Source organism: Callorhinus ursinus, unplaced genomic scaffold, assembly GCF_003265705.2.
Source record: "Callorhinus ursinus isolate GAN/ISIS: 27379988/994484 unplaced genomic scaffold, GSC_fseal_2.0 scaffold13, whole genome shotgun sequence".
NCBI classification, from domain to species: domain Eukaryota; kingdom Metazoa; phylum Chordata; class Mammalia; order Carnivora; family Otariidae; genus Callorhinus; species Callorhinus ursinus.
Genome location: NW_027397075.1, coordinates 48,788,180 through 48,815,013, shown reverse-complemented (window position 1 = coordinate 48,815,013; position 26,834 = coordinate 48,788,180). Strand labels below are relative to the sequence as shown.

The following is a 26,834-nucleotide window of genomic DNA, read 5'->3' as shown; positions in this document are numbered from 1 at the left end:
TCTTACTTATTAAAATTCCATTATGATCTGTACTGGATAGAGTGATTTCTTTGTGCATCTTCTTTTGAAAGCTTTTTATAAGCAGATCTGTAGTTTCCTTTGTGAGGTCTAAACACCAGCTCTTTGTCTACTACCTAGAGGATGGAGGTTGGACTGGGCTGTGGAAGAAGAGAACTCACATGTGGGCCAAGGTCAGAGCCAGGGTCAGTTCAGGGGGCTGTTGCCTGTGAGAGCTGGGTTTAGGAGAGCCTGGCCAGCTCTGTGAAGAACTCTTTAGTAAGAGCTCCTCATAGAGCCCAGGTGAAGCCAAGGTGAGATCACCTCACCGACAGTGCAATGCAGCCAGAAGTCTTGCCCTTCCCTGCTACTAAAGGTTCTTGTCTTTACAAGCCTAGTACCTGTCATCTGTGAAATCTCCTGAGGTTAGGATAGGTCTAGTGGTTTGGAGCCATGTGCTTTTGACCCTAATAGGGGAAGTAGGATTACAAAGTGTGGAGAAACTTCAGCATCCTTCAAGTGTCTGTATTCTTTAGGAACAAGTGTCTTCGGAAGTTTCTCCCAATAACTGGGGCAGGACCTTACAATCCTCCCTTGGTTCCTAATTGCTCATAATAGGTCCCTGGCCATGGTGATAATTTTTCACAAGTTTAAAAGCTATTGGAGGCTGTGAAAATTATGTTGCTAGGTACAATAAATACTGTTGACTAGGAACTATATAATAACACATTGCACTCATGTACACACATCACACATCTAGTCCTTCCGGAAAGAGGTTTACAACTTAATTGAAACGATAGTATGATAGAGGAGACATCTTTTGGTGAATAACTGTTCAGGCAGTGGTACAAAGAAGAGGTGCTCTGGGTTAAGTAGAACAGTGGACATATTCAAAAGAGACTTCTGGGAGGAGATAGAAAATGGACTAAATTTTGTAGGCTGAATAGAAGCTGGAAAACCAGAGAGGTTGGAGGATGTGAACATGGTATGACCAAAGGCGTGGAGGTATGAAAGCCCCATTTGTTCAGGATTTCATGATTTGCCAAGAGAACCAGTGGGAAGTGAGGATGGAAAGCTATGGCGGAGCTGGAATAGGATGGAATGGCCCTGCCAAACACTGGGTGATTAAAAACTGGGACCCTGCAAGCCCACCTCACCTCATTCCACGGGAGAGTAGAAACCAAGTCATTCAGTCTCCTACCTCCTCTTACATCAAAGGGGTCAGGGATTAGGCCTCAGCAAAGAGTTTGAAGATAATATACCAAGCTGGGGAGCTCTTGTGTGGGTTCTGGGAAAACAGAGCGTTGTGGTTTTAAGATTAATGTTTTTACCCCATGGATTTTCACCACCCCTCTCCCCAGTTGTAGGACATTCTTGAGTCGTTTTTCATAGTGGATCTGAGAGAGACGCATATTTTCTTCTCCCTTCATGTATACCTACTTGGCCACAACCCCCCCCGCAACCATTGACTTCTTACGCCTCCCCCCCCTTCTTTTGTCGTCAGACATCTGCGGGATGCCAGTCTGGTCAGGATGGCACGTATCATCTCTGCTTGTGGGACAGAAGGAAACTAGTTAGTCTGTTTAAAATTTGAACTTATGCCCCTGGACTTCTGGCACAGTGCTCCTTGGCCCAAATGCCTTTGTAAATAATAAGCATCTTTCTCCCCAGCAAGATTCCTTTCCAACAAAGGACCATTTCTTTAGTTAGTAAAATGCTGGTGAATGTTTTTGTGGAGACTGCTTTGAAAATTTGGCTAAATAAGAGGAACATATCACCAAGAAATGTTTCTATTACCAAAAAAAAAAAAAAAAAGAAAAAGAAAGAGGCAAAATAGGACGTAGGCCTGGGAGTTCTGAAACCAGAACATTCTAGGTTCAGATTTCACCTCTTCCGTATAGGCCGGACGTAGTCACTCGTTCCTTGCTAGGTTGTTGTAATGGTTAGAAATAGTATATGTAAAGCACCTGGCTCACGGACACTCAGTAAAGGGTAGACATTATTAATAACATCTCCATTTTATAGAAGTTCCTCCTCCTGAGTTGGGGGTTTGCTATATTGTGCTGGTTCCGTGAGATGGTTTTAAATTAAGAAGGCAGCTGCGACTGGATGCTAACTCCGTCAAGCAGCATTCTCTGCAAGCAGTGACCACCTGAGGCCGCCTGGCAGGGGCAGGCCCCGTGCAGACCGAAGCTCACAGTCACTGACAAGAAGAATCTTTTTGTTTTTTGCTTCGTGGAGAAGGCGGTGCTGAAAGCTTTCTTCCTTGGGGAAATCAATTTCACTGTGCAGTGGATCTCCGTGAGTGGGGTCATACTACTGCTTTCCTGAAAGAGACATTTCTGTTTTTATTAATCATGGAACTGACACAAGACTGGTAGAATTTGTAAAAGAAAAGAACTTGTTTACTCTCCTTTTTGATGCACCCCCTGCCTTCCAGAGGTTAAGAGTGAAGAAGGGATTTTTACCTTACAGTCTGGAAGCCAGACCCTCTTCAGGTTTAAAATAAGCAGCCTCATGTCCTTGGAGACCTGCCGTATATGAATTTTAGGAATAAAAGGAATTCTCAGATTTTTGTCGGCTGTCATTTGGAAGGCAAAGTTACAAAGCCATAGTGCCAAGAGCCCCTAAAATAGCTGTGCATGTAATTATGGGGCTAGACATTTCCTCGTCACAAGCATGAGAATGTGTCCTTCTTGGAGTTGAATCCAATATGAAGGACCGTTGGTGTGAAGATGAGAGGCTTTTATTCTACACTGGGTTTCCTGACATATAGAGGGCCAGTCACCTTAACATAGATACAATAAGAGGTCAACATGAAATAGTTGTCTTGGGTGAGAAGAGTATTGGTATTAGTATTACCTTTTTAAAAAAAAATTATCTGTAGTTTCTGTCAACAGCAGTCATTCCTCATACTTTTGAAATTGGTTTGAACACCTGTTTCCCTTCCCCCCGCCTCTGTACATACACACACACACACACGTATATATACATACATGTGTGTAAGAAGGTCGCATGCATATATACATGCGCGCGCACACACACACACACACACACACACACACACACACACACGCACACAACATTGTATGAAGTGAAGTGCAGCCTCATGGAGTGCCATGATGGGGCAGCAACTCCCACCTTGCAGGTAGGAGGCTATAGAGAATTGGGGCCCATTTTTTGCTTCTGATGAAGAATGTTCTGCACCAATAACCAAGCGGCCTCTAGGGGGCAGCAGAACACCAACTAAAACTACCGTGCCTGGGGTTGTCCGGCTTTTCTGGCTTATTGTCCAGCTCTTCTAGGTCCATGGTGCAGCACCCACCTTCTCCCCTTGCCCAGCAAAATTCATCCTCTTGGCCTTGCCAGGCTACAGTCCACTTGCCTCCATTCTCTCCCTTCTCCTCCACACTCAAACTCTCCTGGTCTACTTTGTACCGTATCATCTAGCTTAATGCTGGGACGTGTTTGCCATTGTTTCACAACCAGCTCTACCTGTCCTTTTTGGCAGGAACAATGTTTTATGTCTCTGGATTTCCCATAATGCCAGGACTGCCCTGGAGGCCTAAATAAATGCTTGACAGCAGATGGAGGATCCCGTAATCTGTAGTGAGCCCTTGATACATATTTGCTAATTTCGTTGTCAAGATGGTCTTCTTTTTGCACAAGAGAAGACATTTTATTTGCTTCACTTATTTCTGAAATGGCTACTTTCTCACACGCATTCTGGTTTTAGATTGGAGTGTAAGATGTAGGTGTGATGGAGGGCATGAACTTTGGTGCCAGAGTTGTAGGATGCCTCCTCCCCTTCCTGGTTGTGTGCCTTGCTCAAGTTAACTTCTCAGCCTCTGTTTTCTCACCTACAAAATGGGCCTTCTTTAAGGTGATCATATAATTTTAACTAAACTGGAGTACAGAGTGAAGGAGGATATTTAAAAATATTATCCTATAGTTTTTTGAAATATTTATTGACTGGGGAGTGGTTTTCATTTTTTTTTGACTTGTCTATAAAATTGTTCTATTCAAAAATGGTTTTCCCAAAATAACATTTCCATGCAATATGTGCCCTCCTTAATACCCATCACCGGGGTATTGCATGGAGCACTGGGTGTTATACGCAAACAATGAATCATGGAACACTACATCAAAAACTAATCATGTACTGGGTGGTGACTAACATAACATAATAAAAAAATAACATTTCCTACAAAATATTAATATACAAACAGGACACATTGTAAACGGGCTGGCATGCTGGAACAGAAGGTGTAAACCATATGGTGCTTCAAAGAATCAAAGCACGTAACGTGTGTGAAGTGTGTAGTGCCGTGCCTGGGACATACTATGTATTCAGGAAATGAAGATTTCATTTTCCTTCCTGGAAGAAGGTTGGACAAAGAAGCACTCCCCAACAGACCAGAGACCTATGGCTTTTATTTTTTTTTTAAGGGTGCTGCCAGGAGGCTGTGCTCCTAGCTCTCCAGATTCTACCAACCCAAGGTGTGAGTTTTGTCCAACCCTAGCAGGAACATACCGATTGGAGAAGATGGTCCTGCTTATGTGTATTCAGATAGCTGCCTCAGCGGTAGAGAGCGTACCCCGGGGATGCTGCGCATTTTGGGTAATAATTTGGCTGACCTGTGAGCACAGAGCTCTTCCGTTTACTTGCGAAGTTCCTACTCCTTCTGGGCAACTTGCCTGGAAAGCTGGAGCAATGGGTCTTGGCACCCCTGTTCTGCACCCAGCTCCTGCTATTTAGGAGCAATTGTGCTTAAATATTGGGCTTACCATAAACATAATAGTTTGAGCTGTAAAATATATAACTGTCTTGAAGGTTTGTGTCCCCATGTAACTGGAAGCTTAATTGCCATTCTGTGATGAGGCTTCCAGGGTTGGGCAGTCCCCTTTTAGAAACTGTAAATTCACCACTCTTCACCCTGCCTCTTGTAAGTGCTATTTTGCTCTGGTAATGAGAGCTCTCGAGCCTGTGTGTTCATTTAACCTCAAGCCCCTCAGAACTGAGGCTTGTGTTTTTGCCGGTTCCTGGTCTGTTGGAGAATTCAAGGAGTGCTCTGTGTGGCCTCCTGGAAGCAGGGAAGGATCTCCACACGGTCGCTAGCAGTGTGTGACAGGAGAATCAGGGGCAGAAGCAGGTAGTAGTGAAGGGACAGCCCACTGCATGGCTCCTAACAGCCTCTTCTCTCTCTAGGTATGTGTACATTCCAGTAGGCGGGTCCCAGCATGGCCTGCTGGGGACACTGTTTTCCACCGCAGTGACGTTTGCGTTTGTGAGCTTCTGGCATGGCGGCTATGACTACCTCTGGTGCTGGGCGGCCCTCAACTGGCTGGGAGTCACCGTGGAGAACGCAGTCCAGAGGCTTGTGCAGACCCCGTGCGTCCAGGACAGCGTGGTGAGCAGGTGGTGTGGGACCATTGAGCCAGGTGGACTAGGCCTGGGAGGGAAGGCGGTGATCAGATTCACCCCAAAATGGGCCATTTTTGCCAGATTGGTTCAAAGAGTATGTGCCCAGAGGTAGCAGGTTTTGTTTTGTTTGTACATAAGTGTTTCAAAGCAATGCATGCCTACTGTATAAAAATAAGAAAATTCACACAAGAGGAAAAGAAAAATACCTTTTCAACAAAAACTGTTACAACTATTCTTTATATTTTTCTTTATATATACGCACACATGTATAACGTTTAACACAAATGCTATTATTCCAGAGACATAGTTGTATGAGGACCACCTTTCTATGTCACCAAATCCATTTCTAACAACCCCTTTGAATGGCTACACAGAATTCCATTATGTGGCTATGCCATCATTTATTTAATTAGTCTCCTGCTATTGGGCAATTGTGTCATTCTAATTTTTGGCAGTTGTCAATCAAAATGGAGATGAGTATCATAACTGGGACAAATTCTTATATGTAAAATTGCTAAGTAAAAGTTTCTCACCCTTTTCGCCATGCATACAGCTTAACTCTTCCTTAACTGCCCTGCAGTCAAAGTGTGCCAATTGACTTTCCTCCCAACAGTGCATGAGGATGCCCTTGCCAGTACTGAGTAGTGCTGGTATTTTTAATCTTGGCTAATTTGATAGATACTGTTAGTGTAGCATAAAAAAAAAAAAAAAAGAAAAAAACAGCTAAGTGCTTAAGACGCATTCTGATTCCACAGGAAAATGATTTGGAAAATTTGGCACTTTACACATGTTACACAAATGTTTTATCATATAAAAGTGATATACAGTATATTAGAATCTTGTAGGAAATAGTCAGTTCTGAATATGCAGCAGTATTCTGATAACCCTGAAAAGAGTGGCTAAAAAGAAATATGCTGTCATCCATGTTCACGGCAGGCAATAAAACACAAGAAATTTACTGAGTCGTGATTAATATGCCTAAACTCCCCCAGTGTACGCAACTAAAGCAAATATATTTCAGAAACCCAACACTACCAAATAGAATACATTTGGGTTTTTTTTCCTGTAAAGATAGCCATAGTAAAAGTGGACAGTTATTTGAATAAAAACTGATACAAAGCACATAGCAAAATAACACATCTGAAGGAATTTAAATATGCTCATGTATGTTTAAAGATAAATATTTTATTCAGTAGTAGTACCCAGCAATCATCAGGAAAGAAATGTCAGTGAATCTTAATAGAAAATGGAATTGCAATGAAAGTCATGGCTATGTAACACAAAGGAAAACCATACAAGCTGGTATCATCGAGGTTTCAGTCTCCATCTTCAAATCCGAATAGTCTTCCCCGAAGCCTGAAACCCAGTTACCATCTGTGAAAGGCAGAGAATTCTTCTCAGCCTAGGCTGAAGCCCTGTAACACATCTCCCCATTCCTTCAGGGAGGGTCTAAAATTAACCTTGAACTTAATGTTAAGCACTGCTCTGTAGACTTTGAGCTGTGGCTTATGTTATTGACAAATTTTCAAAACCTAAAATCTTAAAGGAGGAACCCAAACTGTGCTATGTAGCCTTGTTAATTTTGGTTAAAAATGAAGACAGTGAGAACATTTACTCACAGGATGAAGCACGTGAATGTCTGCTCTGCCTCATCACAGCTTAGTCCAGGACCCTTGTGTGTTTGCCTCATTTGAGCTCCCATCCACAAGTCACACACCTAAGTGGATAGTAATTTTTGAGTATGCGTTTTTTTGGTGAGATGTATGTCTGTATATTATGAATATGGTGTTTAGGGTACATATTTATTGAGCAAGAACATATTTTGTAAAGCCTATTTTATCACCTTCTATCCTGACAGCCTGGTAGTTGCTTATAGCTATGTAGACAAGGAGTCCTTGAGTATGAGATCAGGATTCCATTACTGTTTATATCCCCAGTGGTTAGCTCGGCATCTGAGTTAGCCACAGTGTTAAGTCAGTGCACAATTGGGTTGATTCTTTTTTTTTTTAATTCAGTTAGCCAACATATAGTACATCATTAGTTTCAGAGGTAGAGTTCAGTAATTCGTCGGTTGCATATAACACCCAGTGCTCATCACATCACATGCTCTCCTCAGTGCCCGTCGCCCTGTTACCCCAACCTCCCACCCCCTACCCTCCATCAGCCCTCAGTTTGTTTCCTATGGTTAAGAGTCTCTCATGGTTTGTCTCCATTTCTGATTTCTTCCCATTCAGGTTTCCCTCCCTTCCCCTATGATTCTCTGGGCTATTTCTTATATCCCACATATGAGTGAAACCATATGATAATTGTCTTTCTCTGATTGACTTATTTCGCTCAGCATAATACAATTGGGTTGATTCTTTAGTTCTTCCACTTGTCCACGCAAAGATTTTTTCCCATTATTCTGTTTCTTTTTTTTTTTTTTTAAAGATTTTATTTATTTATTTGAGCGAGAGAGAATGAGAGATAGAGAGCACGAGAGGGAAGAGGGTCAGAGGGAGAAGCAGACTCCCCGCCGAGCAGGGAGCCCGATGCGGGGCTCGATCCCGGGACTCCAGGATCGTGACCTGAGCCGAAGGCAGTTGTTTAACCAACTGAGCCACCCCCAGGCGCCCCATTATTCTGTTTCTTTCTTTTTTTTTTTAAAGATTTTATTTATTCATTTGAGACAGAGAGAGAGAGAGAGAGAGAGAGAGAGAGAGAATGAGCAGGGGGAGAGACAGACGGAGAAGCAGGTTCCCTGCTGAGCCAGGAAACCGATGTGGGGCTCGATCCCAAGACCCTGGGATCATGACCTGAGCCGAAGGCAGACGCTTAACCATCTGAGCCACCCAGGCGCCCCCATTATTCTGTTTCTTAACACAGTTCAGCATAGATTCTGTTTTCCTTCAGAAAAATAGGGCTGGCATTTCAAATATTGTGTAACCTTTTGAATAAACTGTTTCCCCACTTGGGTTACTCTCCTTTCTCTTTTCATGAATCCATTCCCCATTCTTTTGTCTTAATCCAAATGAAGACTTAATGCCTCCTTAGCACCTAATTTCCTCTGATGTTAGTCTCCATGATTGATCTGATAGTATTTTTACAATGGGAGTTCACCACCCCTGCCCCAGGCTGCTCATATATTCTCTCCAATGACGTTAATCCTTCATCTGTTTTTTTTTTTTAAAGATTGGTTGGAAGATACTTGAGTACCAAGGATGATCATATCTTCTTTTCCCATATCTTTTTCATCTTCGACCTCAAAGCTTTGTCTGGAGCACAAAATACAGTAGGATTTCTCAGTGTTGATGAAATGGCAGTTGAACATTCACCAGAAGACTAATCAGAGCTGAGTGTTGTAGGAAACCCTCTGATGTCCTAGGCAGGGCTGTCCAATTGAACTTTCTGCAGTAGTGGAAATGACCAATACGGAAGTAACAAGCCACACTGAGCACTTGAAATGTGACTATTGTCACCGAGAAACTAATTTTTAAAAATTATAATTTTAATTAATTTGAGACTAAGTAGCTCCCATGTGGCCAGGGGCTTCCATTTTGAGCAGTACAATTCTAGAACATACCCCTATCAAGACAAAAATTACAAGAATGTAGAATGTTATAATTTCAAATAATGTTCATTAATGATGAGGCACCTCGTATATCCAATGGCTACTGAGCTGTTGCACTTGTGTATCTCACAGATATCTCAGACTTAGCATATGTAGTCCTGGACTCGTGTACCCCATTCCCCCGTAAGTCCAACTAGCTCCTTTCCCTCTAGCGTTCTCTGTTTCTAGAAAAGTCATCCTTAATCTAGTTACTCAAGGCCCAAACCAGCAAGTTACCCTTTGTACTCGCTCTCCCTCTGTTCTACCTGTATGTACCGTATATTCTATCTCCTAGGTAGATCTTATTTTTAAAAATTATTTCCATTTCTGCTAAGTCATCTTAATCTTGCTGTTCTTGTTCCTTGCCCAGTCTACCAGATAGTTTCTAACTAGTTTCCCTGATTCCATTTTTGCCTTCTTCAATTCATTATCCTCACAGTGCTGAGTGATGTTTCTCAATAAAAACCTAACCATATTGTTATCCTTCTTAAAATCCTTTGTGGTATCCCATTATTTTAGGACTAAGCCCTCAATATTTAAGATGACCTATGACGCCCTGCCTGATCTTGAGCTGGCTACCTCTCCCCATCCGCTCTGCTCCCACCCCCCACTTCACACTCTGTTCTTCCTTCTCTTCAATTGCTCATCTTGCCCCTCCAGCCTCAGAACCCCACTTGGGCTCGTCCATGTCCTAGGGTGCTGCCTCTCCTCTCCCTCCACCCCTCTTCACCCTTCAGATTGCAGTTCCAGTGATATCTTGTTTGTTTGTCCCCTGCTGACCCTCCTGAGTCAGTCAGGTTCTGATTAACGGTTCATTTTGGGCTCCTTGTAGGTGATCTCTTCTGTTGTACTTATCATAGTTGCAATGAAATATTTTTATACAATAACTTGTTTAATCTGTATCTCCTTCACTGAACTGTAAGCCTCATGAAGCCAGAGGTCTGTATCCTTGGCATGTATCAAAACGCTTGGCACAGAGTAAGTGTGTAGTAAATACTTGTTAAATGAATGAATGAATATTGTCCGACTCCACTGAGGGCAGTATAAGAGGAAGTAGCCCCATATAGCAGCATGAAGAATATAGATTGAGTACTGGAAGAACTTCCTAAGGCTGAGGCTTGTTGAGCATTATACAGGGAGATTATTTTTTTTCCATAGCAGCATAGATAATAATTGATCTAGTGATGGCAAAATGCTATTTTAATGCTCAGTGAATGAAATATATATAGGAAAGAAAGGGTTGGGGAGGAATTAGCCTCTCTGGTACCCTGCTGCTTTATGAGAAGGGGGATTATTGGTTGTGACTCACTGGGGAACAGAGCTGTAGGATGCTGACAAAAGGTACTTTCACAAAGCACCCAAGCTGGGTGGACAAAGAGAAGTTACTGCTGAAGCAACACGCTTTTTCTCTATACAAGCACTCTCTCAAGGAGGGAGCTAGAATTTGTGTTCAGCATTGAAATCTTTTAATAAGGGGAAACATTTTGAAGCATCAATAGAGTGAGTGACATTACTTCTTGCCAATTCTCAGTGTGCTCTCTCCTTTGAAGGAAGATACCTTCAGGCTGCTTGTCAGTTATTCCTACAAAAGGTGAATCGACATCTCAAGCAGTTCACCCACCCCCACCCTTGATGCTCATTTCATTGAATAATGTCAGTATGTCCTCCTCCCCCCAGCCCTTATCTCCTCTTCTTTGCCCCAAGAGTATCCTACTGAGCTGTTTATATCCTCTCTGAAGCAGTAAAATTTCTATTTATAGACTTAATTGAGGAAAGGCGCCTCTAGTGACAATCAGGGAGGGTCAGTCTAATGGTCGTGGGAGGGATCTGATGCTCTGGTGTGTCAGAAGGAGCCCAAAGACCACGGCTCTGTGGTGATATCCATTCAGTTTATCTGCTATATTGGTCAGTGTGACTTTGAAGATGTAGGTACAGAAATCCCATGAGTTTGAGAGATCAGTCAATTTAAAATTGATCAGTCAATTGTAAGAATTATCGACATGATCCAACTAATGCTTACCTAGTTCTCTGGAATCCTAACCCGCCAATTAGCAGGATATACATACATGTCAGTTGTCCTGGCCTGATAAGAAACACTTTCACTTGAGGTCAGTGACACCAGCCCCAACTAACTCACTGAAGGATTACAAAGCAAACTAGTCTAAGAAGAGTAGTTCTGTTTGACAATGATTCATGATCTTCTATTTCTCTGCTGCTTGGCTTGATTCAACAAACAGAGATCAAGTACTTGTTGTAGATAAGCCATTTTCTCAAGACTGGAAGGCTTTCTAGACTTGGCCGTTTAGACAGAATCAGTCTGGTTCTTTATTTCTTAATTTGCTCATTTAGGAAAAAAACATTTCCAGTACCCTATGTGGGAGACACACTGCAGAACCCTGGGGAACTCTGAGTGAAAGACGTGGTCCCTTCCTCCTATTTTTTTTTTCTTTTTTCTTTTTGCATCTCTTTCAGTGCTTCAGTGCCTATAGTGTACTAGTCTATCATTGTGTAGTGGTAGAATCTATTATTAGTTCCCTCCAAGAACAAGGTACTTTGTGTGGCCCATCAGGATAATCATCTTTGCGGTGTCTGCTTTGGAATAAAGAGGCAATAAAACCATGGAATGAGGGGCGCCTGGGTGGCTCAGTCGTTAAGCGTCTGCCTTCGGCTCAGGTCATGATCCCAGGGCCCTGGGATCGAGCCCCGCATCGGGCTCCCTGCTGCGTGGGAAGCCTGCTCCTCCCTCCCTGACTCCCCCTGCTTGTGTTCCCTCTCTCACTGTGTCTCTCTCTGTCAAATAAATAAATAAAATATTTCAAAATAAAAAACAAAAAAAATAAAACCATAGAATGAGGGCTTTTCTCTAGGAAGAGCTAAGTGATCTATATTAAAAAACAGTCTTGTCTTCATGAGCATCATAAATACCGGTTGGCCTAGCCTTCACAGGCATTGCTCAGAAGAAAAGTCCAGGCTAGAGATAGACAGTTGGGAGCATATAGTTGGTATTTTGGAGTCCTGGGAATGTTTGAGACTTCCCAGGGAGAGTGCAGAAAGAGAAGAAAAGGTGGCGGCCCAGGACCGAACCTGAGGAACACCAACATTTGAAAGTTGGGTGGAGGAGAAGGGGCCAGAAGGGGGGAGGAAAATCTAGAGGGTGATTTCACAGAAACCAAGAAAAAGAGGGTATTTCATGGAGGGGCTCATCAAAGGTGGTGATGCCATTAAGGGGTCAAGTAAGGTGAAGTTAAAGAATGGTTATGTCTCCAGACCAGGGTGCTGACAGTGGGGGGAAGGGGCTGTGAGGCATCTTCCCTGTGCCACAGGAGATCATTGGCCTGCTGGAGATGCAAGGTGTGTGCAGATCAGTTGAGGACCAGGGTAAGGCATTATGTGAGGAGAGACTGCTGATGTTCATGAGGGGTAATGGTCAGTGTGAGCTAACCTTGCCCCTTATGGTTAAATAAACCAGTGTGAGCTAACCTTGCCTCTTATGGTTAAATAAACCATAAGAATGGTTTATTTAAAGAGCTGGGACTTGAGTTGGACTCTGAAGAATTAAGAGTGGGGCTTGGATAGGTCAGTAGAGAGCAGACAGGCATTCCAGGTCAGGAGAATAGCACACATACAGCCTGAAGTCAGGAATAGGGTTGCCATGGAGGTGAGGAGGCAGACATGGGACATGAGGGGTTATCACTCAGGAGAATGGAGGAAAGGAAGCTAGAGAAGCCAAATGGTCTTCCATATAAAGGGATTTGAAGGCCAGACTTAGAAATATAGAAATGCAAACCACTTAACCAAACAGGAGAGCATTAAATTAACATATTAATCCCACACGTCAAATTAGCCTGTTGTGCTAGCTTGTTAGCACTCACCCAGGCCTCTCTGTCTGGAAAAAGCAATGCATGTTGTTATGAACAGTGTGTTCCTTGGTGGATGATGACCTGTTGGTGCCCCCTCCATTGTCTCCCACTCCGAAGGATCATTAACGATGCAGGAAGCGCACTGCGCAATTCACTGCTTACACATTTTCTTCTCTGTGGGAATCTGAACCTAAGCCTTAACCCCTCTGGTCTGAGAGGTGGAATGTGGCAAATAATTCCACCTTTTAGTCGAATACATTTAGCATGGCAAAAGCATTTTCACAGGTTCTTTTTAACTTTCCATTACTGAGTCTGCTATCTGCAGAGAGAAGGTTTTGAACTAGAGCCAGTTTCCAGTTATTCATGGCCTGGTGAGCCTCTCCAGGTCTGGCCTGCTCTGGGACTTCTGTGGCCTTCCCTGTCCCTGTCAGGTTAGGCTCGAGCAAGGCAGGGTCACCCTTTCATCATCGCTGCTGCCATGGCTGCCTGTCCTTTCTTCCCCAAGCACACAGCACAGTCTCCCGGCCTTGGGAATTGTAACCTCGGGAAAGAATACTAAGCCAAAGATGAGATCTATCACTTGAATGGCAGTGGTTGAAATGGGCTTTTTCAGGTGGCATGTGGGATTAGATTCATTACTTGAGAATCCCCAGTTCCTGCTTCTACAGCACAGATAAGTGGTGGTTACTCTGGTCACAGATGAGCTTAGGAAAAAGCAAAATCTTACTGTGTACGTGCTGAAGCTTTGGATGTGTCTTTCTAAATCTGGCTCTTTTTTCCTCCCAGAAAACCCATTACTCATTGAAGGTAGCAGAGCTTGCGTTTCCAGTGTTCTTATTATCAGTAGAAGGATGAAATTAGTCCCCTTTTCTCAAAAATAATATGCACATACTTTGTGCAATATATTTCTACAATATGTATTTATTTACAATGTATACTTAGGCTTTATGTGCAATCAGTATTATGTATATATGCTATAACTCTATAACACATATATGTAATATATGTACATGTGTATGTATGTGTATATATACATATATGTGTGTGTGTGTGTGTGTGTGTGTGTGTGTTTGTTCATTTTATAAAGCTCTGAGGAGTCAGAGATGTTCAGGACTTCCAAAATATCTCACATTCCTCCCAAGACCTAGAAATAAACACTGCTTTAAAAAGCCTATGGAGCAGCTGCTGGTCTCATTTGAGATGAGCTGAGTCGGTATCAATGTACTGTGATTGCCAGAATGTACTGAAACACAATTTAAGGGGGCTTTTGCTTTTTCTTCTGGTCTGAACCCTATAGTTCACCCAGTAGGTTGGAGTCAGAGCTGGAGTAAGAGCTGAATGGCCCTGCGGGGTGGCAGGAAAGAGTATCATATAAAAGGTGCAGGACATCTATCAAGTTGACTAGGCCACCATTGAAAGTAATGATCTTCAAATAATTTCACTGTGAAGAAAGATGGAGAGGAATAAAGAATAACAGATACAACAAAAATTTTTATTTAAAGATACGTGCAAACGCAGAGAAGTACATAGAAGGTTACACACTCCAACATTAATGGTGGCTAGCTTTTTACTGACGGGATTACGTGTGATACATATTTTCTTGGTTTTACTCATTTGTATTTTTAGCCTTTTCTACAGTGAATAGGTATTGTTATCTAATTAAAGGTTATTGAGAGAAAAGGGTACAGGATGGATCCACCCTCAGGAGGCTTTGCTTAGCTGACCGTGGATGCTTGATTCATGTTAGAAATGGAAGGACCAGGGCCACCTGGGTGGCTCAGTCAGTTAGGCGTCTGCCTTCGGCTCAGGTTGTGGTTCCAGGATCCTGGGATCGAGCCCCGCATCGGGCTCCCTGCTCATCGGGGAGCGTGCTTCTCCCTCTCCTCCCCACTTGTGCTCTCTGTCTCTCTGTCTCTCAAATAAATAAATAAAATCTTAAAAAAAAAAAAAAGAAATGGAAGGACCAGACTAATGTGGGGCTGTTGTAGTTGCCACCCTTTGCCAGGGAAGCAACTGTACTAGATCCTGCACAAGGATCTTTCACATTTGTTATTTTATGTAAGCAACACAACAACCATGCAGGACAGGGGTTCCTTATCTTCATTTTTATAGTTGAGGAACCTATAGGCTAGGAAGGTGTGTGATTTGTGTAGGAACACATGGTTAGTTCAATTAGAAAGGGAGTCAAATTCAGTTATACATAATTTACTCTAAGCATCCTTGATATCAGATAAGAGACATCTGCTTTGATAGACCTTACACACTTATTCATTCACTTAATTTATCCTTGCTGCTTGCGTACATTTGGCATTAGATTTTTTTTTTTTTAACCAGCAAAAAATGGGTTTTCTCACGAATACCAAAGATTTGCAATTTGAGATAAGCAAGCTATGGCCAAACCATTTGGCATTAGATTAATTGACATTCCAGCTCTCAATTCTTGGACAACGTATGTTTTAGTTGTGGCTTCACTCAACCTGTCTATGAAAAAATTGGTCTAAGTGAAGTGGGAATGCTCACAAAAGCATTTTTACCCAATTATGTCATGTGGTTTCAATAGTAGTTTTATAGGTAAGTACTATCGTTATCCCTGTTTTGCAGTGGGAACGAATGGAAACCCAGAAAGTTTAAGAAATATGTGTTCATGGGTCAGAAGTCAAATCATACCGCAAGGCTTTCTTGAGATAAATGAATCTTTGGTCTCCATCCCTCCTATGCATACGTCCTTGTCCTCATCAGCAACAACTTCTAATTCTCTTAGTTGTTTCTGACATCTACCTCTGCCTTTCTAAAGTATATTCTCTTATTTCTTCACTTATGAATTATAAATATTAACTGCTTTCTACCTGAGGTTTTTGCATCTGGGAGACGTACTCCCAACTCCTTCTAATAGAATAGCCATCTTTATTTTTGGCTAAATCAACATTTGCTGTTTACATTATTACCACGATGGTAAGTGTGGCTCACTGCCAAGCCAGTTAATATGCTATCATTGAGTTTTCCTTTTTAGTCACCTGTTTCCCCACCTTAGATTAAGAATCACCTTGCCTCTTTTTGTTTGATTAGGAGTTTACTATCACTACTTCTTTCCAAACTCCCCAATAAAATTGAAAAATCCCTCAGAATAGTATTTTCCATGTAGTCAGATGTATTTGGAAATCTGTCAGCTCTCTTTTTGTTCCTGGAGAACCTCTCCTGAAGCCCTTCCATCCTCCTGGCCCATCTGGATCATTTCCCTTCAGATTGGCCGTACAGCTGGCATCCTGACATTTCCTTCCTCCTCTCTCTTGGGCTGAATCCCTGTATTGTGGGCCCCAGAACTCCTTGTTTGCTCCCCTCCGATTTGGTGGAGCACATCCTTTAGTAGCTGCCTTAGAAAAGCACCGTGAGCGATACATGTTTTTGAGACCTTGTATTTCCCAAACTCTCTTTATTCTACCCTCACCTTTGATTGATTATCTGAGCACTGAATTTTAAGGTTGAAAGGTAATTTCTCCTGAAAATTTTGCAGATGTAATTTGTATTCTCGTTTTGAGTTTTGCTGTTGAGAAATGCCATTTTGGTTTTTGATTCTTTGTATGTAATCTGTTTTTCTCTCCAGAACCTTAATGAAAATATCTTTGGTATTCTGAAATGCCACTGTTCCTGTTGGCCCTGAGTTTAGAGTTACTCTAATGCAGTTTATTGATTAAAAAAACCCTGTTATCCCCTCCATTCATCATGGGGGGGGGAGGAGGCAGAGAAAGGGGAAACCCCAGAGTGTGTATGCCCATGACCCGGATTTTAACCAACCTTCCTGTTTTCTTTCTCCATGGTTTACTGTTGCCATCTGTGGTATGTGGTGCCTCTAATGTCTAGGCCTCTGGGAATCTATCTGGTGTATGAATGACTCCTCTCTTTGATATCTACTATCCAGGTGTCTCAGTCCTGTAAATTCCTCCATCTGCTCTCTATCTTATAAAATGGGTTGATTTTGCTCAACCCATTGCTTTTCACTTCTATTCCATTCTTTGCCTGTGGATTTATTTTCAAATGTTTACTTGCTTTTTAATGGGGTTTTGAAGGGAGCAGAGATATCTAATCTACTGTGTTTAACTGGATGTCATAGAACAGTTTTCTGTGCTGTTGGCCGAATCATTTTGGAATGCTTTACCTGTTTGTCAGTTTTAGATTTTTAAATATCAGGTTTGCTTGGGGCGCCTGGGTGGCTCAGTTGTTAAGCGTCTGCCTACGGCTCAGGTCATGATCCCGGGGTCCTGGGATCAAGCCCTGCATCGGGCTCCCTGCTCAGCGGGGGGCCTGCTTCTCCCTCTCCCACTCCCCCTGCTTGTGTTCCCTCTCTCGCTGTGTCTCTCTCTGTCAAATAAATAAAAATCTTAAAATAAATAAATACATACATACATACCAGGTTTGCCTAAAAGCAGACCTTGCCCTAAGCTGTTGTTTTTGTGTTTGAACAGATTATAGCTGAGGCCACATCTGTCACATTTTAGGCTTATTTAATAGTCTCAAGAGACCTCAGTACTGCCTGGAGAGGGAGATCCCCAGGGCCATGAACAGTCATAATTTGGGTGTGATGGTCATCTAGCTTCTATCTTCCCACCCATATGCCTTGACTCCATACTTAGGGAAGATAGCCAGGGTCTAAGGTCATTAAGTGGAAAGATTCCTAGATTTCCTTTTTTTATTCTTTTATTCTTTTTAAATTTATGAAGTCATTCGTGACCATATGCTCTTGAAAAGAAAATACAGATAAGACTGGAGTCCTCTAAGACAGCCATCCCCCACCTCAACAAACATACCTTGCTCTCTTTCTTCTTCCATGAGAGGTAACCGTTGTTGTCAGATTGGAGTATGGCCTTCCATACGTACCTTTACTACTGTGTGTGTGTGTTATAATAAATATATAAATATTCTAAAGTTTGTGCTTTTTTCCTCCTCATGACATGTTTTGAAGATATTTCTATATTAGTATATGTAGATCTGCATAATTGGACGTGGTATGGATATATAATGTATTTAGCCATTCTTCTGTTGTTGAAATTTTAGGTTGCTTCTGATTTTTTTCTTTTGCAAATGCAGCTGCTGTGGAGATGCCTAGATATGCCTCCTTGTACATATGTGTAAGTATTTCTTTAGAGCAGATACCAAGAATAGAATAGAGTAGGAGTTGGCGAGCTATGATGGCCCATGGGCCAAATCTGGTCTACTGCCCGTTTTGTATGGCCTGCAACTGAGAATGGTTTTTATAACTTCAAACTGTTTTATTCAGTGGTCCATACTCTCCCTACTGATTTGAAAGATCATCTTTAATATATAGCAAATATCCAAATATACATAAGTTCATTTTTTAGGCTCAGTTCTATTGTATTGATCTACTTGATTCTTCCTATTTATAAATTATACACGACATAAAACTTACTGTTTTAACTGTTTTTAAATGTACAATTCAAAGGCATTAAATTTATTCACAATGTTGTGCAGCCATTACAACCATCAACCTCCAGAACATTTTAATCATCCCAAACAGAAACTCTTAACCTATTAAGCAATAACTTCATATTACCTCCTTCGCCCCAGCCCCCAGGAACACTATTTTACTTTCTTTCTCTATGAATTTGATGATTCTAGGTACCACCTTTAAGTGGAATCATGTAATTTTTTTCCTTCTGACTGATTTCATTTAGCATAATGTCTTTATGATTCATCCATGTTATAGTGTGCTTCAGAATTTTTTGTCTTTTAAAGGCTGAATACTGTTCCATCCTATGTATATCACATTTTGTTTATCCATTCATCCATTGACAGACATTTGGGTTGTTTCCACCTTTTGCCTATTGTGAATAATATAGCAGTGAACACTGGTATACAAATATCTCTGTCTTTTGATTGGAGACTTTAGTCCATTTATTTTTTTAAAAAAGTTTTTATTTAAATTCTAGTTAACATCCAGTGTAATATTATTTTCAGGTGTACAATTCCACACTTCCATAAAACATTTAAAATAATTTTTTTAAAGATTTTATTTATTTGAGAGAGAGAGAATGAGAGAGAGAGAGCACATGACGGGGGGAGGGTCAGAGGGAGAAACAGACTCCCTGCTGAGCAGGGAGCCTGATGTGGGACTCGATCCAAGGACTCCAGGATCATGACCTGAACCGAAGGTAGTCGCTTAACCAACTGAGCCACCCAGGCGCCCTAAAATAATTTTTTTTAAAGATTTTATTTTTTTGACAGAGAGAGAGACACAGTGAGAGAGGGAACACAAGCAAGGGGAGTGGGAGAGGGAGAAGCAGACTCCCCGCCAAGCAGGGAGCCCGATGCGGGAAATCCCAGGATCCTGGGATCACAACCTGAGCCGAAGGCAGACACCTAACGACTGAGCCACCCAGGCATCCCTAAAGTAATTATTGATAGATATGGACTGTTTCTATTTTGTTAATTATTTCTGACTTTTTTATTTCCTTGTTTCTCTCTTACTCTCTTTGTGATATAATAATTTTCTGTAGTGCTATGCTTTGATTCCTTTATCTTCTGTGTATCTGCTTTAGGTTTTTGCTTTGTCCTTACTGTGATGCTTACATAAAACATCTTGTAACAGTCTGTTTTAAGCTGATAACTCCATTGAATGCAAAAGCTCAACATTTTTACACCCACCTGTTCTATGTTTTTGCTGTTACAATTTACATCTTTTACACTGTGTACCCATTAACTCATTTTTGTAGTTACTGTTATTTTTAGTACTTTTTCTTTTAACCTTTATATTAGATTTATAAATTATTTACCACCACCATTACAACATTAGAGTGTTCTGAATTTATATACTTACCCTTTCCAGTGACTTTTATATGTTTTCCTATTACTAATTAGCATCCTTTTTTTTTTTTTAGCTTAAAAAAATCCCTTTAACATTTATTTTAAGGCTGGTTTAGTGGTGATGAACTCCTTCAGCTTTTGTTTGGAAAACTCATTATCTCTCCCTCATTCTGAAGGACAACTCTGCCAGGTAGAGTATTCTTGGTTGGCTATGTTTTTCTTTAAGAATTTTAAGTACATTGTGCCATTCCCTTCTGGCCTGTAAAGTTTCTGCTGAAAAATTTGCTGATAGTCTTATGAGGGTTCCGTTGTATGTAACACATGGTTTTTCTTGTGTTGCATTTAAGAGTCTCCCCTTTGTCTTTATCTTTTGACAATTTAATTATAATCTGTCTCTGTGTGGGTCTCTTTAGATTTCTTATTTGGTACTTTTTAGGCTTCCCAGATCTAGATGTCTGTTTCTTTCTCCAGGTCAGGGAAGCTTTCAGCCATTATTTTTTTGACTAAGCTTTCTTCTCCTTTCAGTCTCTCTCTTTTTCTTTCAAGACCCCTACAATATGTATATTGGTTGCTTGATAGTATCCATAAGTCCCTAAACCATCTATACTCTTTTCATTCTTTTTTCGTTTTCTTCTCTGATTAGATAAATTCCACTGACCTGTCTTTGAGTTTGCTGATTATTTATTCTACTTGACCTAGTCTGTTTTTGAATCCTTCTATTAAATTTTCAGTTCAGTTATTGTATTATTAAGCTCTGTGATTTCTGTCTGGTACTTTCTGTCTTTTTGTTGAAATTCTCACTTTGTTCATACATTACTCTCCTGGCTTTGGGGAGCATCTTAATGACTGTTATTTTAAACTCTCAATTAGGTAAAAATCACTTATCATCATTTTGTTAAGATCTCTTTCTGGAGATTTATCTTCTTTTTTGTTGTTTGGAACATATTCCTCTGTTTCTTCACATTTCTTGACTCTCTGTGGTGGTTTCTTTGCATTATATAAAAATGCCATCTCTCCCAGTCTTGACAGAGTGGTCTTTTGTAGAAGATGAACCACATCAGTCAGCCTGGCCTGAGCTTCTAATTTTTATCTCAGACCTTTGTGATTGTCCAAGTTCAAGTTACCTTCTTTGTTCTTAGTGGCCCCCTTATTTGAAGATGTGCTAAGACCTATTAGTGTCCCATAGGGGAGGATCACAGTCAGCACCTTGATGCAATATGATTAGAATCCAGACCCTCAAACAGTAGCTGGGAGGGTATGTATTTAAACCCCTTTTCAGGGAAAAACTGGGAGGTGGGAATTTTTGCCTGCTCACCCTGTGCCAGGACTTGTAGTAGGGTCTCAGGAGAGTGCTTAGGAACTGTTTGTTTGTTTACCACAGTCCTGTGGGACTTGTGAATGGAAGCCCCATTGGCTATTAGAGCCAGGCCATTGGGGGACCTATTACTTGGGCAGCAGCTGCAAAAGCTAGCATGCAGGTATGATTACAAGCTCCTTCCAGGGAGGTACTGACAACTTAGAGTGAGCTGGAGGGAAAAGGTGAGGGAGGGTCTATTAGCTTCCCAGTGTCCTGCGAGAGTCCCAGTCCTCGTTTAGATGTGTGCTAAATTAGAAGCCTGACTCTCAGGCAGCAATTTTTTTTTTAAAGATTTATTTATTTATTTAGGTAGAGTGAGAGAGAGAGAATGCCAGAACAGGGAGAGGGAGAGAGAATCTCAAGCAGACTCCCTGCTGAGCATGAAGCCTGACGTGGGGCTGATCTCATGACCCTGAGATCATGACCTAAGCCAAAATCAGGAGTCCGATGCTCAACTGACAGTGCCACCAAGGTGCCCCTCAGGAAGCAATTTTGAAAGTATGTAGATAGACCTCTTTCAGAGAAAGACTGCGAGTTTTTCTTGCTCCCTCAATGGTGAACTCTGGGGGGAGAGCTATAACAAGTGCTCATGTGCCCTTTAAGAACTGCTTCTTTGTTTGCTAGTCTTGCAGGTCTTGTGAACACACGCACTTTGGTATACTGCCTGTTCCTGTGATGGGAGTCTTAAAATTTGGGGTGCTGGATGGGGGTTCAAAATTTATGTTCCTCAGGAAGAAGCCTTGAGTTGGGGGTTTTCTCCCAATTGTATGATGCTGTGCTGGGGGTGGGGTTTATGGCAAGAGTGTGTCTCAGCTTTGCCTACCTGTTAAGATGTGGGTATTTTCTCATTTGCCTAATGTGTAGGAGTTGCTCGGCTAGTTTCTGGATTTCTTTCAGTGTAAATTGCTCCATGTATAACTGTACATTCAGTGCATCCATGGGAGGAAGAGGAGTGTAGGAGCCTCTTATGGTGCCATCTTGATAGCCTCTCCTGTTCTAAGATTGTTTGCCCATTTAGGTTCCCTTGAGATTCCATATTAATTTTAAGATGAGTTTTTCTATTTTTGGAAAAAAAACATCATTGGAATTTTGATAGGGATTGCATTGAATCTATAGATAACTTTGGGTGGTATTGTCATCTTAATAATATTAAGTATTCTAATCTATGAATATAGATGTCTTTCTTTTTCTTCTTTAAGCAATGTTTTGTAGTTTTCAGTATGTCTTTTCCCTCCTTAGTTAAATTTATTCCCAAGTATTTTATTCTTTTTGAAGCTATTGTAAATGGAATTGTTTTCCTAATCTACTTTTCAGATTGTTCATTGTTAGTGTATAGAAGTGTAGCTAATTTTTGCATGTTGCTTTTTATCTTGAAAGTTTGCTGAACTTTTTCATTAGTTGTAGCAGTGTTGTGGTTTTTTTGTTTTTGTTTTTTGTTTTTTGTGGAATCTTTAGTGCTTTCTATGTATAAGATCATTTCACTTGCAATCAGAGGTAAGTTTTGCTTCTGCCTTTCCAGTTTGGATGCTAGACCTATTTTTATTCACCTATTTTATATTCTTACTTTTGATCTTTTAGGTGTCATTTTCTGGGGGGATATGTTAAATCTCCTACTCTAATGGTGAATTTTAATATTTTTTTTAAGTTTCAGTGTCATTTTAAGCCATATTGTTCTTGAAAATATTGAGCTCCTGAAATTGACACTTGGTCAATATCTATCAACCATTACTAAAGGAACACATGCACAAGGTACTAGTTTTTGAAGTATTTGAAGTATTTCAAGAAATAAAAACATTTCTTGAAGATCTACTTTGTATCTGACACTGAAGAGGAGATTTCATTCTAGAGGAGAGGACACATACTGCTACACAGAATGTAGCAGGGAGTTTGAAGACATTCAGTTAGAGGAATGTGTGAATGACTGTACTATATTTACTACTCTACTTATCAGTGTCTGCCTAAGACCAGTTACTTAATGTCTCTGCTCTTTGGCTCCTCCTTTGTAAAATGGGAATAATTTTTTCTACTTAGGTAGCAATATAGGTTAGCAGTATAGGTTAAGCTCCTCACATAGAGAATTTTTTTTGTATCAAAAACTGTATATCTAAAACATATAGATCGATACTGTCTATCCCATGGGTTACAGAAACACAGAAAATGGGTGGCTGACTCTGTCAGAGTTAGAGTAGCTTACATTGATCAAATGCCAATTGTGAACTAGGTATACGAGGAGCCTGAGCTTGCTCTGGACAGCACAGTTAAAAAGTGGGGCCAGAACCTGAGCATCATTTGGGCTGGTCCAAAGCTGTTGGTCTTCTGAGCTGACACTGAGCTGGAGCTTGAAGAAAGAATTAGGAGGACACATTCTCAGTAGAGAAAACAGCTTCTGCTAAGAGAAGTAATGTGTAAAGTCATTTTACAGAGATGTAAAAGTGTGTGCCATGTTGGAAGAACAGTGAATAGAGCTGTGTCATTAGTAGAGTAGTAGGAGTTAAGGTTGGAAAGTAAAATGAGGTCTGATTGTAAAGGGCCTTCTTTGGATTTTAGTCTGCAAGCAATGAAGAACCACCAAAATATTTTGTGCAGTGGAGGGACATACTCAGTGTGCTTGATGAACCAGAGGGGGAAAGACCAGAGTTTAACATGCCAGTTAAGAAAGAGGCTTCTGCAAAATCCAGAGCAGAGACATGAGGACTAAAGGTAAGGGCATGTCGTTAGAAGAGCAAGAACACAGAGTAAGACAGTACTGTTGGCCATTCTAAAACTTTTAGCAGGACCTGGCTCCTCAAATATGGCTTAAGTTCTCTGATTATCCCAAGAGCCAGTTGTTTGCTTAGTTATTCGAAAGTCCTCTGAAATTCCTTCATATGCTGTGTGGATTTCGATGCTAAATTATAGCCTCTGCTGTTTTTAACCAAGCAGAATATCTAAACTGCAGAGCAGGTGACTCATCCATTTAAGCCAAACTGGCTTTATCTTTATCACTGCGATATTTGATTCCATCTCAGGCGCATGCATTGCTTAGATCTCAGGAGTAGAGATTGGAAAATTTAACTTCATTGACCAGATATATTTTGGAGCTCTGGACACTTACAAGAAGGAAGGAGGTGTTGCTTTTGGGTGCCTTCCTGTATTCATTTGGCTTGGATATACGATGCAATGGAACATTAAGAAAGTCAGGAGATTCTGTAACTTATTTAGGGTAAAGAGAGAGACAGGTGTTAAGTAATGGCTGAGCATACAGAGAGTATGCATGGGTCTTAGGTGATACAGATTGAAGGACAGAGCTCACCGTGCTGGGAGCAGCATGAGAGAGAGGGGTTATTCGTGAAACACAGACTTCTAAATGGAAATGACCAGAGTGCCTTGGCAAAGGAAGCAGGGGGAGCAATGTCCTGGTGGGTTGGTACGGGATGGGACAGGGGTTCAAGTCCTCCTCCTGAGTGTTTTACTCTGGCCACCTTTCTCTTTCACAAGAGCTATAATTGTTTCTTTGGTTGTCTTTGGTCTCATCTTTATAGCCTGTGGGGTGTCTACCCTCGTTTGCTCCTCCTCGTCTCCACCAGTATCCCCCTTGCCATTTCCTTGTTCATCCTCTCTTACCCTCTGGTTACCATTTTTATTAGAAAATGAAAGACTTCAGTGATTATATGGAAGAACTGTGTCCAGCTGCTCAAACCCACCCAATTTCTTTTTTTAGCTTCTCCCCACTTAAAAATAAACAGTATCAGGTCCCACTTGCCAAGCCTTTGTCAGTCTCCAGCAGCCATTCCTCCGGCCCATCTGCTCCCCCAGATGCTCAGCCTGTCCCTCCTCCCAGCTCGGCCCCACATGCAGTCGCCCTGTGGACGAGTGTGGGCCCTACCTCACACAGCCACTGCAGCCCCACTGCGCCATCTGCTTCCCACCCTCGCAGACATTCTGAGAGTAACTTCTGACCCAGATTCCGTGGACCACGCCACCCCAGCACCCAGCTGGCTCGCCCCAGCCGAAGTCCTGTGATTTCCAGGGACAGGATGCTGACTGGAAAAGAGAGAGGAGTTTCCATAGAGATAAGAATAAACACAGGAGCTGCCACCTCACAGCAGGAAATGCAAACTAGTTTGACAATTTAGTTCTGCCCCGAGGTTTACTTTGTTTGGGTTAGTTCCTCGCCTTTGGAAGCCAGTGTCTCAGAGAGAAGTTTAAAGCACTGCTAGGCTGTCCTTCTGCAATATTTCCACACCCCACCTCTTCTTTTTTCTGTCAGAGAGCCCGAACTCAAACAGGACTTAGAGGTCTACCCTGGTCCTGACCTTCCCAGTGTTCTAAGGGGCTTGCTGTATCCAGGCCCAAAATCTAGTACCTTCTCTTGGGCCTGAGGAGTGGGTCATATGGACATTAACATGGAGAGAACCACCGCCTCCCCCCACCGCTCACTGAAGTCAGGGCCCCTGAGGGAGAACTAGCCACACCCGCCATAGGAAGCGGTACTTTCTGACCTGCTCCGCGTCCCATTCTTCCTCCCTCCTCAGGGTCTGTCTGAGCGGTGGGAGGGGAGGAGCCTTGGAACTGGCGCTGCACCATGCCCGGCTGTGGTCGGAAGCACGGAGGCTCCTCTCTCAAGCTTGATGCTCCGGGGGTAGTGGGTGGGCTGGGGGGGGGGGCGGCCACAGGGGGGCACTGTAAAGCGCACTTTCCCTGCCCTAGGATGCCTTTCTCTGGGCCCCAGGGGGGAAAGGGGGCACATTTTTGGCATTGCCCCTAATGAGGGAGGAAGGGAGGTGCTGTGCACCTATAGACCAGGAGGGAAGTTGGCTTTCTAATGAATATAGAAGAAAACGTTTCACCCATGCGCAAGAGACACTATTGACATTCTGGGCAGGACGGTTCCACCTCATACATTGCAGTATGTTTGCTATCCCTGGACCCTGCCTATCAAATGCCATAATTTTGATGTCCTTGAGACAACTGAAGTGCTCAGCAAGTTCTAAACATCCCCTGGGGCCCGTGCCCTTCCCAGATTCTTGCTGCCAGGATATTGGATTGCCATCACTTCATCTATCTTCTGGGAAGGGACCATGACCAGACCAGTGTTCTTTTTTATTCTGTTACATTTGTGTTAAAATCAAATTCTGTTTACCGATCACTGCCTTATCTGATCAATTGGCAATTCTTATTTTTATACCTGATGACTCTTCGTTGTACACTGACTTATTTCCCCATTTGGTTCATAGTCCCTCACATAAGTTTTTCTACCAAGGGGGTTCTTAAGCACCTCAGCCATGACTAACATATGAGGCATGGTCCCTGCACATGGACAGACAGCCTGTATCCTAGATGTGAAGGACCACAAGAGTGATGACAACAATTGCTATAGGATGTCAGAGGAGAGTGTATAAAAGAAATCAAGAGTTTAAAGTGGGAACCTTGGCCCTATGTCCCTAGACATTCAGAAAGTTGTATTTATTGATGGATCTCCCCTTGCCCATGTGACTTTTTCCCTCCTAGGACCCCTAAGTATGGAATCTACATCTAGAGTATAAACCAGTGGCTGAGGCCAGATGGTTTCCAAGGTAGAGAGAGAACCTCAGTGTCAAAACTGTCACCATCTATAGTGCATCCAGGGAATCCGAAGAGGAGAGATGAATTACAGCTGAGATTCGTATCTCCTTTGCTGTTAATATTAATCATGGGTTATCCACACAGGCCCCCTTTTTGCTCCTGGTTGCCTTATCATTCTGCTCTCCCACTGATACACAGTGAAGAGAAGTAATGCTCAGTCAAGTTTGCTGCTTGTTGGCAAGGCTA

The 26,834-nt window shown here is 42.0% G+C and overlaps 1 protein-coding gene across 4 annotated transcripts in view; it reads left to right on the top strand.

The window, feature by feature from the left end:
* HHAT (hedgehog acyltransferase) overlaps nt 1-26,834 on the top strand; it is a 330,834-nt gene that overhangs the window by 244,986 nt on the left and 59,014 nt on the right. For all 4 annotated transcript variants that reach the window (XM_025877897.2, XM_025877896.2, XM_073900235.1 and 1 more), the window contains one exon: nt 5,207-5,408. In XM_025877897.2, coding sequence (XP_025733682.1) covers nt 5,207-5,408 — 202 coding nt within the window. The remainder of the gene's footprint in view (nt 1-5,206; nt 5,409-26,834) is intronic.